At 40.7% G+C, this 19,323-nt stretch overlaps 3 protein-coding genes across 6 annotated transcripts in view; 1 reads left to right on the top strand and 2 right to left on the bottom strand.

The window, feature by feature from the left end:
• Positions 1–7,090, bottom strand: part of LOC135108516 (uncharacterized) — a 47,412-nt gene extending 40,322 nt beyond the window's left edge. Inside the window, exons 1-3 of one of the 4 annotated variants that reach the window (XM_064019611.1) lie at positions 4,536–5,106; positions 2,810–3,208; positions 167–245 (exon numbers count right to left, since the gene is read on the bottom strand). The gene's annotated coding sequence lies outside the window, so the exon portion shown is untranslated. Of the gene's footprint in view, positions 1–166; positions 246–2,809; positions 3,209–4,535; positions 5,107–6,942 lie in introns of those variants that run through there. The other 3 variants (XM_064019609.1, XM_064019610.1, XM_064019612.1) reach the window with 3 other exon arrangements.
• A 6,720-nt stretch (positions 7,091–13,810) lies between these two features.
• Positions 13,811–14,236, top strand: LOC135108619 (uncharacterized). The gene has a single exon (XM_064019774.1). The coding sequence runs from the start codon at positions 13,811–13,813 to the stop codon at positions 14,234–14,236; it is 426 nt and encodes a 141-aa protein (XP_063875844.1).
• Positions 14,237–14,281: 45 nt separating this feature from the next.
• Positions 14,282–17,968, bottom strand: LOC135108618 (uncharacterized). The gene is made up of 5 exons (XM_064019773.1): positions 17,878–17,968; positions 17,719–17,796; positions 15,764–15,898; positions 14,809–15,438; positions 14,282–14,328 (listed from the first exon to the last, which is right to left on the bottom strand). The coding sequence occupies exons 1-5, from the start codon at positions 17,966–17,968 to the stop codon at positions 14,282–14,284; spliced, it is 981 nt and encodes a 326-aa protein (XP_063875843.1).
• Positions 17,969–19,323: the final 1,355 nt, after the last annotated feature.

Raw genomic sequence — 19,323 nt, 5'->3', positions numbered from 1 at the left:
ATCCATATTATCATTGCATAATGTTTATCGGTAAATCACCTGTCCGTTAATACCACTTGTCTCTTTACGGGATACTGTAATCCCCCAAACCTTGTAGAGATGATCATTGAATAACTCACAATTTCACCATCGGACATTGCAAATCAACACGTTACGCCTTGGTTACCTGGCTGCCTGTTGTCACGCGGCCACACTTGAATTTCGTATCATCGGTCGGTTGTTGTCACTCGTCTCGTCTTGATATACTGTAAAGCTCCAAAACTTGTGGAAATCATGACTGAATTATTCTTAATTTTACAAACGGACATACAGGTCTACACGTCCTGCCTTGGATAACTGCTTGGCTTGGCCACTGTATTTGTCGCCAGGCCACACTTGAATTGCATACCACGGGCAAAAAGGCCTCAAAATGCACATGTGTATAGAACATTTTCCACTTAGAATAACCTGTACTTTCACCCTCTGGCAATATCCGCACAAACTCGTGTTACACCCTGTAGATATCTTATGTATTACTTGTCTAGCTTTACTTCCAGATCGTACCCTGCGTTTATTAAGAGATTAGGGGATCACTAAATGGTGTAGGGAGAAAAGGAAATGGACCCTTGCCGAAACGGCACGTGTCCATTTCTAAGCGAGGTCATATAAGCACTGGTCTTGGTGAATTCTGTTAACTTGCATCTAATACAGCTGTAACCTTCATGAACATTTCCCTTTGTGTTTCACAACACAAGCTCTTTTCATTCATACATTACATCTAAAACGCATACTACACCTTTCACTCAAAGTTGAAAATTAAAACAAGCGACTCCAACACCAGCCTTGGAGTCTGTGTTTGGGAAGAGAGCCAAAAGTGTTCCCAGGATGGACTGCTCTTCTGGTAACGACAAAAAGTGTCTTGACGCCCATCTCAAATTTTTCTGTATTAAATTCTGCAACATTGACGACCTTAAGATCTAATTCTTCATCTGTGTAACATCACCTCTCCTCAACTAGATCTCATCTCTTCTTCACCGAAACATATATGTCTGAGACTACTGACAGCATCCACTTCTATGTTCTCTTTTAGGTACTTCCTTTATCTTCACTTTTAATCCAAAGCTGAATGTTACTTTCATGTATGCAACGACCTAACATGATTTTCTTGCCATGTTCTTGTGTTTTCCGAATTTCATACGATCCAGCTTCGACTTTCACGTCATTCTGAAAGTAGAATAATATTTGCTATACACCTTTAACTTAACTCGTCTAACTATAAGACATCTGATTATTTAATTTTCAAAGTTTACCACATCTTTAATTTCTTTCCTGTCGCAGAGATCTTCATTCTTGGAGTCTACAGTGTACATGAACCACCAGCTTTGGCTTCCCCTCCGTTCACTTGGTGAACTAGCCTTTAACTTTGATATGCTGTACGACCTACAGTAATTAGTGCAGCATCCTACGCGTATTCCTAACCGTCTATGAGATATCCTGTAATCCTTCAGCTTATTTTGTCACTGTTTTCCATTGGGCTCATCTTATCACAACCTCATATTTGTATTTTGTCCTATCACTCCAATTTTCCCTCAAGTTGAGGTGCCTTTGGTATTTTGCCTCTACTAATTGGAGGGAACTGAGAAGGTCTTACTCTGATTTTGCATGGAATGACTACTGCTTCTGTGTCAGAGACCCATCTCTGTGTGCTGAGCGTACAACAGAGGTGATAGTGTCTGGTATGGAGGCGTACATTCCTCGCTCTTTCTCTCATTCTAAATCTTTCACAATTTGGTTTAAATCGGCCTGATTCCGTGTTATACATGATAGAGACGACCTTCAAATGGTACCTGAGCCCATTATCTCCCGAATCTCATATTTTTACACTTTTGCCTGAAATCATGCAAAGACTTCTCTTTAGCTAGCCCAAAACTCTTTCATCAATAGAAATGTCAACACCTTTTTAGGTCTAACTCCCCTTGCTACTTTTGGCACATAGACAAGGGGGAAAAAAAAAAATCCAACAACTTTTCTTCCTTGTTTCCCTTCTCTGTTTCGACCTGATGACACCACTTCCATCTCATCTATCCCTAAAGCTGAATTCTTCACCCAGACTCTATTCTGAATTATTTAAAGCTAGTTCTTCTTCCCTTTCCTCCACCCTCCAACTATTTCCTGCTCCTGTTAAGATTCTTCCTAATGATGTTTTCCGTGAACTCGCTCGCCTTAACTTTCGGAAGGCCTATGGACTTGATGGGGCAACCCCTTCTGTTTCCTGTTACTATGCCACCGTGCTTGCAGCTTGCCAGGTTAAACACTTCCAGTTTTGTCTGTTAACATCTACCATTCCTTCCTGCTGGAAGGTTGCCTGTTCCTAAAAAACGGTCGGTGCTTTTACTCCCGAAATTACCGTCAACTTATAGGAACTTTACTGGAAGATTCTTAAACCTCGAACTTCATAATCTTATATCTGAGCACTAGTATAGGTTCCGCCGGAGACGTTCTACTGGCAATTTTCTGGCCTTCCTTATTGAGTATTAGTTAATCAGTTATCCCCCTTTACTGGTAAAGTCTGGAACTTTCTTCCTACTTCTGTATTTTACCCTACCAAATGACTTGAATTCTTTCAAGAGAGACATTTCAAGACACTTATCATAATTATGGATATTCTAGTTACCTTCTCATTGTCTGAATATCTTCCCAAGTTACCACTACAGTGCCTGAATATTTTCCCAAGTTACCACTACAGTGCCTGAATATCTTCCCAAGTTACTTTTGCAGTGTCTGAATATATTCGCAAAGTACCACCGTAGTGCCTGCGTCCTGCACTTACTTATTCGTATTTTTCAGAAGCGACGACGTGGCGACCACACAGCACCGGTATAGACAGCTGGATGACTTATGGCCAGAGGAGGATACAGTCGTGGTCTTTATCGGGGGCAAGTGGTGAGGAGACCGGTGGGTGGGCGGGATAAGGAGATCACTTAGTGCTGCATCACGAGCCACCAGTGCACTTCTGCCAGTTCTCCTTCACTATTTTCCTGTGACTTTTACATGATTTATATCTTCATCGTCACCATTGCCATCATCGTCATCATTACTATTCTCGTCACTTGTATTTCATCGCCATCGGTATGATCATAAAGGCGGGATCACACTTGGCAATTCGCTGCTGAATTGCCAGCCGCCGCAAGCCGCGTTGGTCCGCCTGCTGGACTTGTGTTCCTGGCGGCTGGAATGGGGAGTTTTCAGAACTAGTGGTTGTCACCAGGTGGCAGCACAGACACAAACTCTTCTCTCACAAGCAATATCAGATATACCTACAGTATTATTCTATTTACATGAAGATGCAATGGGCTTATGTAATATATTTTTCTACGTAATCCCTTCTAAGTAGTAACACAAGTAAAATCAAACTCTTTTCATGAACAAATGTATATAAGTTCATTTTCTAGTGAATCAGCATTTTAGCTTTATTTGGTCATCTTAAGATTTCCAAATGAAAACACTCTTGATTGGAAACGTCTTAATCTAGACGACAGTAAACATAAAGGCAACATGTCTGTGACAGTCAAAAGTCCAAATTACATAGATTTCCTTCCTAGTTTATGGAAACAGCAATTTTGAAAAAAAAAAAAATTGGCAACTCGAGTGTCATGGCGATAGTAATGCTGTATCTCTAACCAAAATAAACACCTGACTCGACCGTGCTGGTTGAACTTAGAAATACGTTGTTGGACAAGAAGTTGAATGTTGCTGCGGTGCCCATCTCCACTATGCCCTAAGCAATGGATTACGGTGGCTGGACACTACAGCAGCAGCAGGATCGCCTGAGAGATGTTTGTTTTGGTTCTTGATTACTTTGCCTTGTCGCTCGCTTCGTGAGGGATGCTAAAATCCTCACAAAAAAAAAAAAAAAAAAAAAACTAGAGCCATATATCACGATCTTACTGAGTAGGTTGTGTCATACTATATAGTACAGTGTGATTTTTTATTTTTTTTTTTTTTCATTGTCCAAATCAATAGTTTTTATACTTGTAATATGCTTTATTTAAGATAATGCTAGCAGTTTACTCGATAATCACACACAAAAAAAAAATAATTTGACCACATTCTCTCAATATTATCCATACCGGATATTGAAAAGTCGATACATCATTTCAATAGTATCATGATAATCAATGTTCTATGCATCTTTACACACCTGGGATTTACTACAACAATATTTTAGCTTTCTTTCCCTACAGTTAGATGAGCAGCAACGACATCTAGCGGTTTAATTCCGAAAACTCCCCATTGCCAGCCACGCCAACTAGACCGACAGGTCGCGCGCTGCTTTGTTTACATCGTGTCCTCGTGAAGAATTGTGAGGGACCAACGTCATTTCTAGGAGCCGAGACATGGTATATATATATATATATATATATATATATATATATATATATATATATATATATATATATATATATATATATATATATATATATATATATATAATTGAGTAGTAGTTGCTGCAGATGGAGCCAAGTTCTTAATAATTACCGATCCCTCTTCCTTACCTGCTGCTAGATAACTCAGCGTAAGTGTCAGGCGTTCACCAGGTGTCACTGCATCCCTCATGTGGGTATCTTCATACTTGATAAGGGGAGTCACAAGCTGCAGGAGACCATGGTACTGGTCTCTGTTGATGCGTATCCACTGTCTCATGTTGAAGTTTGGGTCTTCTACGCTCAGCTCAAGCAAAAGAGTGTGGTAGATACTCCTTCCTTCTCTTTTATTCAGGCAGGGGCGTGTCCACAGGCGTTTTCTTTTAAGTTTTAGCTTCCGGTAAGCCAAAAGAAATGCAACTATCACTTCGTCATCGTCGCTGGAGAAAGACATCTTGCTGAGTTGCTCTTTGTTTATGTTAATTTCCCGCCAACCAGCCGCCCCTTCATTGTAGTCTGTGTGAACGTACATCCAGCTGGGAGGATGTATTGCCAAATATTGCCAGCTTGTGGCAGGTAGCAAATCAGCAGCGAGTTGCCAAGTGTGAACCCGCCTTAACTCATACCGACTACATTGCCATCACTGTCACTTTGATTTTTATCAGCTGCTTTTCTTTTTTGTTCCTCTTTCGACTGAGCACACACACACACACACACACACACACTGCCGGAGCCGGCTAGAGTGGCGCTTGGTGCCTCGTAAAGTGCTGACAGCAGAAATATTGCCAGGTTGACGCACTCACAATACATGAATATATTCATAATTTTACTTCTCTAATTACATAAATAAATCGAGCAAAAAAGCTTCTTATAACTAAGAATAATACACGTTAAAATACATTAAAAAGAGATTAATTATGAAGAATACTTAGATACTAGATTTTATTGATTATTTATCGATGGCAATAAATGGACAGCGGAAAGTTCGTTGCTGTGTGACGTGATCATGTCAGCCCCACCTTTGCTCACACCCATTACCCACACACATACATATATGTATACATATACGTATGTTGCTAACTCGGAAAATAATTGTAAGTACAATGCATATTGTTATGTGACAACGTTACATAATAAATAAAAAAAAAAAATATATATATATATATATATATATATATATATATATATATATATATATATATATATATATATATATATATATATATATATATATATATATATATATATATACGAGTATATATATATATATATATATATATATATATATATATATATATATATATATATATATATATATATATATATATATATATATATATATATATATATATATATATATATATATTTTTTTTTTTTTTTTTTTTTTTTTTTTTTTTTAATATTTGAATAAAGAGCAGGTAGTCTTGAAAGTCGACAATATAGCGTCAGTTTTCCATTAAACGCTAATCATATAATCATATTCAATTATCCAATCTAAGGGTGAGTTGCTAGGAAAATAAACTGGCACCTAACAATAGGGATTGAAGGCGCCCTTATAATTGTTTCATAGCTACTATTACTATCATATCTCCCCTCATTTAGATAAAACATATTTATAAAATATATACTTGTGGATAAGCACAAGAATAGATTACAACACACACACACACACACACACACACACACACACACACACACACACACACACACACACACACACACACACACACACACACACACACACACAAAGACACACACACACACACACACACACACACACACACACACACACACAGGTGGAATATAAGGTAAGGTGTGAATGTGTGGTCAATCGCTCAAGAAACCCTGCCCTCTATAATGAGAGAGAGAGAGAGAGAGAGAGAGAGAGAGAGAGAGAGAGAGAGAGAGAGAGAGAGAGAGAGAGAGAGAGAATATGTAAAGGATGTTAAATGTTTATATCACAAAAGATATAAAGCAAGCAGCAAAATCAGTAATAGAAGAAAGAAAGGGCTAGTCGTTATATATATCCTGGTTTGCACAAGTGAAGCAAGGCCTCCTCCTCCTCCTCCTCCTCCTCCTCCTCCTCCTCCTCCTCTCTCTCTCTCTCTCTCTCTCTCTCTCTCTCTCTCTCTCTCTCTCTCTCTCTCTCTCTCTTTCTCGTTTCATGTTAAAACAATATCATTCGGAAAAAAAAACATTTCTTTAGTATATATATATATATATATATATATATATATATATATATATATATATATATATATATATATATATATATATATATATATATATATATATATATATATATATATATATATATATATTGTAGCCCTCCGGAGGCAGCTAAAGGATTTTAGACCCACATAGTGACGCGAATCGTTTATTGCATTCGGTCAAACCTGAAGACATACATAATAAACACGCTAAACAGCGTGCGTAGCACTATTAACCATTACATACTGTATCAACATAATGCATCACTAATCATGGATTATGCTAATTAGGGCAATCAACCCCTTCGTAATACAGATGTGGAACTCACGTGTTTGGGGTCTTAAGGAGGCCTGTCACCAAGCAACACCTGCGTCTGTATTGTAGAGGTCCGATCTTTCTTGGAGTAGTCACACCATAACTCGGTGGCGGTACAAAGGAATCTGTCCCTCCGGGCTTCGTTCCTGCTGGCCCTCAGCGCCTCACGCAATAGTTCCCGGGTGACTCATTCCTCTACGGAGGTCCCTCTGTATCTTATCTATCCTTCGCGCCATGTCATCAACTTTACCACGTAAACACAACCCTGACTACATAATATCTGCATCTAAGCTCTCCACAGCTAGTTCCTCTCACACATCTTCACTACTGCAATTAAGTACTATAATGAATTAAGTTTCCTTAATCTCTACTCTAATTAACTTAGTTTCCTTAGTGTTACCCATGCTTCATATACTAGTTCACTTCAACTCTCATAACACAGATCATATTATTTAGCATACACATGCTCAACAACAACAACTTTCATCCGCTCGGCGGTCTTTCACCTGCTCGGCGGTAACACTCCTCCTGTCGGGCTTCGCACGAAATTCACATAATACATAAACTCACGTAGTCCCAGCGTCATCCAACAGAGTTAGTAGCCGGTTGCCCCTTTCTCAGCAGTGAAGGGGTTAGAGTTGTGCACACGGTCTTTCTCCACTGGAGAGAGCAGACAAGTCTCTTCATTTGATCGGATGACTCACAATTCAATGTGGCCATTACCTGAACTAGACAACGGCACGTGGTGGGAGAGCAATTACGTTAGTGAGGGTAAAAAACACCCGACATTTACGTTATGGTGCAAGCTGCGGGGAAAAACTCCGTAACGTAGTCACTCACACCACTGCCGAGGCACCATTATGTGCAGAACCGACTGGTGATATCTTCAACTACACGGCATTCACTGGGAGTCAGTCAGTAAAGTCTTGACATGTTTCCAGCCCCGCCTATATGTTTTATTCACGACAGGTTTCATCCTCTTATCTGGTCTACTGCGTTCGGTTCAGCTCCGAGAGTTAACAGTCCTTCCGAAGTGGCCTTGTTTCATCTAGTGTCCATGCAAGTTATTTGAGTCCAAGACGTTCGCTCCTCTCGCTTGAGCGCCGTTGCAGGCAGCCAATGATAGTGTCTCGCCTCTGTAAATACACAACCATAAGCACACAAAAACCTGGTATTGTCTAGCCTCTGCAAGCACACAAGCTCACCCTCTGGTGGTGTTTAGCCTATACTAGCCTATGCCAGCATACAAATGCACTTCCTGATGGTGTGTGATCCCTGCAAGCACACAAGCTCACTTCCGGATGGAGTTTGGTCTCTGCAAGCACATAAACTCCCTGCACCCTGCCGGTCTCTAGTCTCTGCAAGCACATAAACTCCCTGCATCCTGCTGGTGTCTCGTCTCTGCAAGCATATAAACTCCCTGCACCCTGCTGGTGTCTAGTCTCTGCAAGCACATAAACTCCTTGCATCTTGCTGGCGTCTCATCTCTGCAAGCACATAAACTCCCTGCACCCTGACAGTGTCTAGTCTCTGCAAGCACATAAATTCTTGCTGGTGTCTAGTCTCTGCAAGCACCAAGCACATAAATTAATTCCCTGATGGTGTCCCATCTCTGCAAGCACCAAACACATAACTCATTTCCTGATGGTCTAGTCTCTGCAGGCACCAAACTCACAAACTCATTCTCTCACCAAACTGACTGAAGGACAGGAGTCCCTTAAGAACTGATACAAACCTGTTCTCTTGTAGTAGCCTCTGTAAGCACACAGACTCGTTCTCTTAGTAGCCTCTGCAAACACACAGACTCGTTCTCTTCCTTATATCTCTCACCGAGCTGCGGATGTCATTGCAATTGTCCTTTTAGACACTGTAGTCATTGTTCTGCCATCCTCTTGTTCCATGCCCAGACCTTACCTCTAATCTGTCCGGTGTAACCAGAAATTAGTGTCTCTAGTTTACTGATACCAGGCATACCCATGACATGCCGGTGGAAAGCTTGCCTAAACTCCCAAATTCAAAACAGGTTCCTTCACTAAATATGGGTGTCACCCTCTTTGAGAGTTGTAAGCCTCTAAGGAGCTTGGCAAATCCATCACTCTGTGATTCTTAATCAGCTTCCGTTGTCTTATTCAGCCCTTTGTGCTCCCCCTGGTGAAGCACTCCCGACATCAAGTGCGGCTACTGAAGATTCTTTATCCTCCCCCTGGTGTACCTGATCCGGTTTAGGCTCAATCTCTATGGGTTCATGAGGTGATGTTCTTCAGGCCACCTTATCGATCCCTTTGCCGGATTCACTTTGTTCCACTTTATCTTCAGTCAGGAGAGTCATTACTGATTGCTGTATCCTTTGGACTGCGTCAAAAAGATAATCCGCCTTGTGCTCCAGACCTGGTGATGCTGAAGAGAGGGTGGTGGTGTTACCCTCCTCACCACTCTTGAGTGAGCCCATGTCATCAACATCATCTTTCCTCCAAAGTGTCTCTGCTTCCTCTTATCGATCCATGCTGGCCAGCTATGTTGGACAAACTTACGTATTTCGCCTCAGCGCTGATGAATGTACTCTATGATGGTGTCCCGCCTGTGTGAAGACACAACCACTCCACGGTGTCTCACCTGTGCAAGAACACAGTCACTCTACACAGTGTCTCGCCAGCGCGAGGACACAGTCACTTTACAGTGTCTCGCCTGCTCAAGGACACAGCCACTATACGGTGTCCCGCCTGCGCGAGGACACAATCACTATATGGGAGAGCATGCCGGAATGGAATAGGGAGCTGGTAGTGCCCATACTATATTCCATTTCCTTGACCATAGCTTGATGACCTCCTTATTCTCCATTGAATAGGCTTCTTCTTCAAAGGTGAGTTCACAACCTCGTATAGCTTCTATACTTTCTTCCAAATGTTCTCCTGCCTTGAGGTGAACATTCTACCACTGTTGTTCTTAGACGAGTCAGACAAGTTGTCCACATCATTCATAATGGATCCATTTACAGTCCATCCTAAAGGGGTACGTGTTGCAAGGGGCTTTCTGTGGCTCCCTGTCCTCACCTCGAGTGGAATGAATGCTTGTGGTACATCCAGACCTATCAATAACTCCATGTTCAATGGTGTTTTACATGGTGTAACTCTCCTCAGGTGGTCCCATGATCTGACCTCTTCATTACTGGTGGCAGCTGTCGCCAAGGAGGCTGGTAAGTGTTTGACAACTAATGTTCTCAGGATTTCGACAGTTCAATGCTTCCTTGTTCCCATGCTAACCGCAACTCTTGTGCCTTCAGCATCGACGTCTCTCTCATGAGCGTGTCTACAGAAAGGGACACTGGTCTCCCCACAGCTTGAAGTTGGTGAACCAAGTGTTCAGTACAATATAATTGGTTGCTGCCTAAATCTAAGAAGGCCCCAGTAATCAACCCTGTCTGTCCCCTTGAGGGTTTTCTTACATTAACCTTCACTATAGATAAGGCACCTTTCTTGCGGCTTGATCGCGAGGCAGAACTGTCGTTCCCACTCCATTGATCATTGCTGGTGTGGCTTGTCTTAGCTCCTCTCGTCCACCTGTATGGATTTCCCTGTGCTATCATCGTCACAGTCCATTTGTCTCTTGCTTCCCCTTCTTCCTTCACTCCTCTGCCATTTGACCATGTGATGGTTAGAATCGGGCTGACACTGCTTCTTTGTTGTTTGTTGCTATGCAGTTTGCTCTCTTGGCGATAATCTGGTTGGTCTGGCCCCTTTTAATCCCATTTCGTTGTTCCCAGAGCGTTTGGTAACACTTCATCTTCCGTTGGCCTCTTGGGGCCCAATGGGTTCCTCATAGGGAAATGCAGAAGGTCCGAGTGATAGTAAGTGCATCTCACAACTCCGCAGATCTTGTGGTGTCTGCATTCCGCCATCTGGTGTCTTTTACCCAGGCATGCATAACATCGTTTCTCATCTCTCACTAGTAGTGTTCTATCCTGTACAAACATGTCACTGAAAACAGGGCAACTCTGGAGAGAGTGACTTTCCTGGCAAACCATACATAATTGATCTCATCTACCAAAGGTTTTCTTCTCTGATGTCACCAGCCACACTGGTCTCATCCATGAAGGTGGGGAAGCTTCTACAGATCTACTTTACCATATGCTTGGATGTTGTTGGGTCCTAGCCAGTCATGCCCATTTTGCTCACTCTAACGTTTCTCTGAGGAATACTTGAAGCCAATCGATGCATGGAACTCACCATCATGGCTTTTCCGATATTCAAAGAGGCTAGTTTCATAACAGTCTTGCAATCTTCCTCTAAACCGCTCAGCTATCAGTCTCACTGAACCTTGTGTGTCTGTTTCCCTCAGGTATCCCAGGTCTTTTACGTTCGTTACGCAATTTGCCAGGTCGCGTACTAGGTCTTTCAGGCCTTGTATATCGTTCCAACTTACAGTTGCTTCATGCTAAACTTTGTTGACTAGTTCGCTAGCGTATATCTTTGTCTCTGTACTGCTTTTGGATATTTAATTCGTATAATTCCTTGCAATGCTGCCATTATGAGTCCAGCATAAGCTGATAAGAGCATTTTGTTAAGCTTTGTTCTGTACAGGATGTTCGTCACCTCCACATGGTCCTTGAAGGCCTGTTGAAATTCCCAATAGTCCCCACAAGAACCTCCACTAAATGTAGGTGGTGGCATGTAAGCGAGTCTCATGGCGCCCATCATTTCTTTCATGCCTGGAGCCAACGCTTCACCCTCAGACTTTCTTCCGTCTTCTCCCTTTAATGCTTCCACCCCCTTTTTGGGCGTTGTACCCTACCTTCTCTCTCTGTATCTATCCTGGGAGGATGAGGATGCCTGCCCCATGCATCACTTTTCTGCGTGTCACTTCTCTGCTCCATCCTCTGAGAGGATGAACTGCATCGGTCCCTTCTGGAGGCCTGCCGGCGTCTCCCTTTGGGTGCTGTTGCTCGCTGGACATTCAGATAAGACCACACATTTGACTGTAGCTGCCCGGAGGCAGCTAAAGGATTTTAGACCCTCACGGTGACGCGAATTGTTTATTGCATTCGGTCAAACCTGAAGACATACATGATAAACATAAGACATGCACAGCACTACTAACCATTACATACTGTATCAACATAATGCATCACTAATCATGGATTATGCTAATTAGGGCAATCAACCCCTCTTAATACAGATGTGGAACTCACTGTTTGGGGTCTTAAGGAGGCCTGTCACCAAGCAACACCATGTAAACACAACCCTCACTACCTCTCTGCAGCTAAGCTCTCCACAGCTAGTTCCTCACACATCTTCACTACTGCATTTAACTACTATAATGAATTCAGTTTCCTAAATCTCTACTCTAATTAACTTAGTTTTCTTAGTGTTACCTGTGCTTCATATACTAGTTCACTTCAACTCTCATAACACAGATCATATTACTTAGCATATGCTTGCTTAACAACAATTTTCACCCACTCGGCGGTAACAATATATATATATATATATATATATATATATATATATATATATATATATATATATATATATATATATATATATATATATATATATATATATGTGTATATATATATTGTTACTGCCAGAAAGCGTAATCGCAGAAGGCGTCAGGACATATAAAGAAAGGAAATAGTTAATTGTAGTAGTGAAGATGGGAAGTAGAGAAAGGCGATGGTGTAGGATGGTACTGAGGCCCAATGTTTACATCCGAAGGTGTCGAGACAGCATTAACGGGGAGATAAGACATAGGCAAGATGAATAATTGTGCTGACTCAAGGGGCCTCCAAGGTTGACCTCTGTTTCTATTACCTGGCAGAGTAGAGGGGCGCTTTATCCCTCTGGTTAGGCCAAGAGGCAGAGGGAAGCCTGCTGTTGTGAGGAGAAGACCTGTACTCTCATCACTGGTAGAGCAGTGTGGAAAACTGATGGCAAAGTACCCAGGATTGTTCAATAGACCCCAAATACGTAAGTTAAAGACACAACATTGTTCTGTAGGCTTCGATGTTGAGACACTATATACGTTGTGAACCGTAAGGAATGTAATTGTTGCCATAATTATAATCTGTGTATTGACTAATATCGTTCTTGTCAGGTTTAACTATAACTGAATAAACTAACAAGTCAATGAAATGGGTCTAGTTCCTATCAACTTGTAGCATTGTTGTGGCAAAAGTCAAACGTAAACGGTCTGTGTGCACACCGTGCATACCAAAGAAGATGGGAGTGGATTATTGGTTGGACGTTGGGTGGACCATGACAGTGAAGGAGGCACACTGCTACCCATCAACTCCACAGCACACCAGAACCCTGTGTAACATTGAGGCTGCATGAAGTCTATGGAAAGGCGTATGCACCATCTTGTGGTTACATCGCTGAGCTCTGTCACACTGCTGATCAAGGTATGAGAGTGACTTTGCATGACTTTGAGAACAGCAATCAGTGACGAGTGCAGTATAAACATTCTGGACACAGCTACAAGAAAAAATGAGTGCGCTACGTGTACGATGCTTTCATGTAAGAACGAGATATTTAGTTACACGCATTTATAATTATTTGGGCAAAGTGACACATGATTGTTGAACAAGATTATTGTAAAGGTTTACTAATGGGGGTTTTACACGGTCAAACATGTTGGCCAACACGCTTGACAACACGACGTTTGAGAGAATGTTTGAACGTGTGAAAGGGGTAAACATGTTTGACCAACGTGTTGGACGGATGTCTGACGGGGCCTGACTTTTGTGGGCGGAGCTTGCTTGGTGCATGTCCATGTTTGAACGTGTGAACGGTCATCAGTCTTGAACCGTCATACATACTCAAATCTCGCCGAGGTAACATCTGTAACATCTCCTTCAGTGACAGGCGTAGTGTATCAGTTGCAAAATGAGTGACACGTGTGCCGTTAAGGATAAGGAAAGGGAAGTAATGGTGGATTTCATTAATATATACAGGAAGCATGTGGCTTTGTGGAAGGTGAAATCAAAAGAATACTCAAACAGGAATTTAAGAAATAAGGGTATAGATGAACTGCATGGAAAGCTACAAGGACTTGACCCACATTGTACGCGGGATGATGTGATGAAAAAAATAAATTCTCTCCGTAGTTCGTTTAGAAGAGAACTTCGAAAGCATGATAGCTCTAAAAAGTCTGGAAATTCAACTGATGACATTTACACGCCCACTCTCTGGTATTTTGAAGACATGATATTCATATGTGATCAAGAGTTGCCTCGAGAGAGTACATCAAATATGGAATCTGTTAATGAAGAGATGAGTTGCAAGGATTTGCCCAAAACTGATAACAAGTAACCTTCAGAACCAGAGTGGCCGTTTATTTATTCGTTTTTTTATTGGCTATGCATAGATGACTTTATTCAGTTTCATGGGTGCTTTCATATAATCTGTAGGTTTTAAAATGTGTCTCCTGACTTCTCTGGTATATTAGTCTGAAGTTTCAGACAATTTTGTATTATGAATCATCATTTCATTAAGAATCCAACATGTCAATCTGGATCTGAAGGCTAAACTTGAGCCAGCCATTTAAATAATGAATCAATTAAACTTATCATAACCATTGTATTCATTTATTTTGGAAAGAAATATTACAGCACACTATTTAAGCCAATTCCAATCAGACTGTACAGTTTGAGTTTGAAGGTGTAGACTAGCCTTTCCTATTTTCATGATTTATATGAAGTCTTTTTGCCATGCTACTGCACCGGCATTCACAAAGTAATCCTTAAATCTATCTCTTACTACCTTTGCAATTTCAGGATAGTTTCGTGATCCCTGACCGTGCTAAATAATGCTAAATAATTAGGATCTGCTAAATAATGCTAAATAATTAGGATCTGCAGTTAAGCCTGGCAAAATCATCTTGCTTATTCTATCCTCCCTATGGAAGCAGTCCTCTGGGGAATAGTCTGAAGGGCATGCTTTCTGCAAATAGTTATGTAGCACAACACATGCCATGACAACTTTGTCAATACTTGTCAATTTGAGATTTATACAAGTGTGGAAAATTTTAAACCGGGAAGCCATAATGCCGAAGGCATTTTCTGCCACTCTCCGTGCCCTTGACAGCCTGTAGTTGAATACTCGCTTCTCACTATGTAGGTCCTTTTGAGAATAAGGTTTCAAGGAATCTGTCCTTAATGCAAATGCCTCATCTCCCATGAATACATATGGCAAAACACAATTTGAAGTAGCTGTTACTGACTCATGTGGGATGCAGAGCTTTTCATCTTTGAGTCGCTTACTAAATTCTGTATTATCAATGACTCCTCCATCTGACAGGCGACCATTAGTTCCAATGTCTGCCATAATGAATTCGTAGTTCGCATTTACAACTGCCATTAACACAAGACTGTTATATCCTTTGTAATTCCAATAATAAGACCCTGATTCTGATGGCAGCGTTATCCATACATGCTTTCCATCAACAGCACCGAGACAGTGGGGAAAATTCCATCTAAACTCGAACTGTTCTCCAACAGTCTTACACTCCTTTTCTGTTGCCGGAAACTGAAACAGATAAAAGATACAATGCTATGAGAGAGAGAGAGAGAGAGAGAGAGAGAGAGAGAGAGAGAGAGAGAGAGAGAGAGAGAGAGAGAAGTCTTTACATGTAATGAATGGAGTGACCATATTCAAAAGTTCTAAATATGTTGATTCATCCATGCGCATATAATTGCGCCATTCATCTGGGTCTAATTTCAGCTCTTTCATTAAATTGGTATGTGAAATTTGGTCCCTTTTCAGCAAGCAGTCCTTTGTCCACTTTGAACGCTTCCTTTTCTTTTCGTTGAGGGCAATCACTATCACGACTGCCCTCACCTCGTCTTGGGTAAGTGACATGTTGCTCCTTCTCCTTTTGGCACCGACTGAGGTTGTCTGTCAGTTTGGTTTGAACGTGTAAACACTCTTCAAACATGTTGTGTTGGAGGTTTGATGAGCGTGTTGGCCAACATGCTTGACCGTGTAAAACAGAGTTGATGAGTTGATGAGGCTATTTGATTGGCGAGTTGATTAATCAACATTTAAAACCTAATAGAAATAAATAAATAAATAGATAAATAAATAAATAAATAAATAAATAAAAATAAATAAAAATAAATAAATAAATAAAACACCCTGAATGCTGGCCCACATATTGCACAATAAAACAGCCTGAATGCTGGTGCGTATGTTGCACAATAAAACAGCCTGAATGCTGGTGCATATGTTTTACAATAAAACACCCTGAATGCTGGTGCATATGTTGCACAATAAAACAGCCTGAATGCTTGTAGCGAAGGTGAGGTGCTACTTGGCCGCCCGTAAGTTGCTCAAGCGAGAAGTTTAGGCTCCCAACTACGACTTGGTCATAGCAGTGTTTAGTCCTTGAAGGATAACATCTCCAGTGTCATAACTGTGTAGCTCTGGCAAAGGAAATTTAGCCTGGGTATTCTCTGTTTATTCTATCTATCTATCTATATTTATAGAAAAGATGGGTGAAGGAAGAATAATATGAGTATAAGAGGATAGTGAGAAATAATGAAAGAAGTATAAGATTAAAGATGGTGGGCTGTCCACCTTGCTATTTTACTTATTGATGTTATACTGTGTATTATGTGTTTGTAAGAATGTTTGTGTTCTGTGTGCTGACTTCATGTGATGGCACGGGCCGCGATTGTTCTCCCTGTTACACCGCAGGCGAGTCGAGAGAGACTCTACCACTACTCCCTCGCCGACACCACACAACTCTTACCCCCTATAGGGGTTATATATATATATATATATATATATATATATATATATATATATATATATATATATATATATATATATATATATATATATATATATATATATATATATATATATATATATATATATATATATATATATATATATATATATATATATATATATATATATATATATATATATATATATATATATATATATATATATATATATATATATATATATATATATATATATATATATACCCCTATAGGGGGTATATATATATATATATATATGCACCCTATAGGGTGCATATATTGTACAATAAAACAGCCTGAATGCTTGTGCACATATTGCACAATAAAACAGCCTGAATGCTGGTGCACATATTGCACAATAAAACAGCCTGAATGCTGGTGCATATATTGAACAATAAAACAGCCTGAATGCTGGTGCACATATTGCACAATAAAACATTCAGAATGCTGGTGCATATATTGCCCAATAAAACAGCTTGAATGCTGGTGCACATATTGCACAATAAAACAGCCTGAATGCTGGTGCATATGTTGCACAATAAAACAGCCTGAATGCTGGTGCATATGTTGCACAATAAAACACCATGAATGCTGGTGCATATGTTTCACAATAAAACAGCCTGAATGCTGGTGCATATGTTGCACAATAAAACACCATGAATGCTGGTGCATATGTTGCACAATAAAACAGCCTGAATGCTGGTGCATATGTTTCACAATAAAACAGCCTGAATGCTGGTGCACATATTGCACAATAAAATACCCTGAATGCTGGTGCATATGTTGCACAATAAAACACTATGAATGCTGGTGCATATGTTGCACAATAAAACATCCTGAATGGTGGTGCATATATTGCACAGTTAAAACACCCTGAATGCTGGTGCACATGTTGCACAATAAAACACTATTAAAACACCCTGAATAGCACACGTGTTATATAGTAAGATGCCCTCAGTCTTGATGCACGAGTGGTACACAAACAGAACACTCGTTACATATCACTTGCTGTTGACAACTTACATATAACAAAGGAATCAGGGTCAGATAGTGACGCCATGAATACAAATGTAGATGACTGAGACGCCAGCAGAGAGCGACCTGCAAAATGCTTAGGTCATCTGCGATACATGACATCACACGAACACACGACATGCCTTCACCAGGGGGAGGAAGACTCACCCAAACCTCCCACGAATGATATGAGGGCAAAATCGCCAGGGACATCCAATTCTGTGCATAAGACACTGACGTCTGGTGAGCTCGCAAACATGTGGACGAAGAGCTTGCAAAAAATGATAACTACCATTAAAAGACCCAAACTACCCTTACCCACATTTACGGGTGAATCAAAGAGAGAATTTAGTTTGTTCATGAAGCAATTTCACCAGTATGTGAATAAAGTCGCAGTGGATCCCTCAACTAAACTAAACATGGTAATAAGTGCAGGCTCACTGAAAGATTCCTTGATGGATTATGTCAACATGGGTCCCGAGGAAGGCTATTAGGAAGCCATGAACATGCTGACACACAGACTAAGAAACAGTGAGGAGCATACTGATAAAGCAGTGAGGGAGATTCTGAAGGGACCCCAAATAAAAGATAACAATGTCCGGATGATACAGAAACTTGTACAACAATTATGGAACTGTACCACTGACCTGGAAAATGCTGGAAGTCTATCAGACTTTGACAATTATGGGAACATGTTAATGATATCAGATCACTTCACTAGGAAGCTCCTTGAGTTTTTATGATGATGAGTTCCATAAGTACATAAGAGAGCGGAACAAAAGATCGAGGCCCAGCATTACATGGCTTCTAAATCTACTGAATGATTATGAAATGAAGATTAATAAAAATGCAGAGTGCAGTCAAGTTGAGCAGTGAAGGAGGGAGAAAACACGTAAAGGTTACTGACAAGCAAGCCTCTGATACTAATAGAGAAAATGAGACACCCTGGAAGAGAAGAGCCAATGGGCTTGCAACAGCTGAAAGGGAGTCACATGGAAGTAAAGACACAAGGAATAAAGGATGGAATCCATGTGTCTTTTGTAAAAATGCACACCCACTGTACGCCTGCCAGGAGTTCCACGACATGAATATAGCAGAACGCTGGACAGCGGTTAAAAGGGGCACAAGTCTGTTATACATGTCTAGGTCGCAATCACACTGTCAAGGAATGCAAGTCGCCGTATAAGGTATGCGGCATAGATGGCTCTACCCAACAACATTCGCGATGGTTACACAAGCCTGAGAAACTTCAAGAAAGGAGACTTGGCTATTATAATAAATGAAGTGCTTCACCGCAACCAGTGGAAGCTCAGCAGAGTGATGCAAACAGAGCCTGGAGAGGATGGTCTTGTACATCAAGTTAAAGTAAGAACTGCACGCAAGGTGTTTGTGTGACCAGTAAACAAACTGTTTCTTGGAAGGCCTGAGCAAAAAGTAAGTCAATACTTGGTGAGACCTAATGTAGGCCTAATATACATATACAGTTGTAATATAGAATATAAAGATTACTTCAGCCCAATAGCTTGATGATATTGTCATTATTCTTCAGTAATTGAATTAGTCACGTGTTCGTGTAAGATTTGGGCGTGAACGCCCAACAGGGGGTGTTACCGC

Source organism: Scylla paramamosain, chromosome 17 (genome assembly GCF_035594125.1).
Source record: "Scylla paramamosain isolate STU-SP2022 chromosome 17, ASM3559412v1, whole genome shotgun sequence".
Classification (NCBI taxonomy): Eukaryota; Metazoa; Arthropoda; class Malacostraca; order Decapoda; family Portunidae; genus Scylla; species Scylla paramamosain.
Note: the sequence above shows the minus strand (reverse complement) of the source record. Positions and strands in the feature narration are given on the sequence as shown.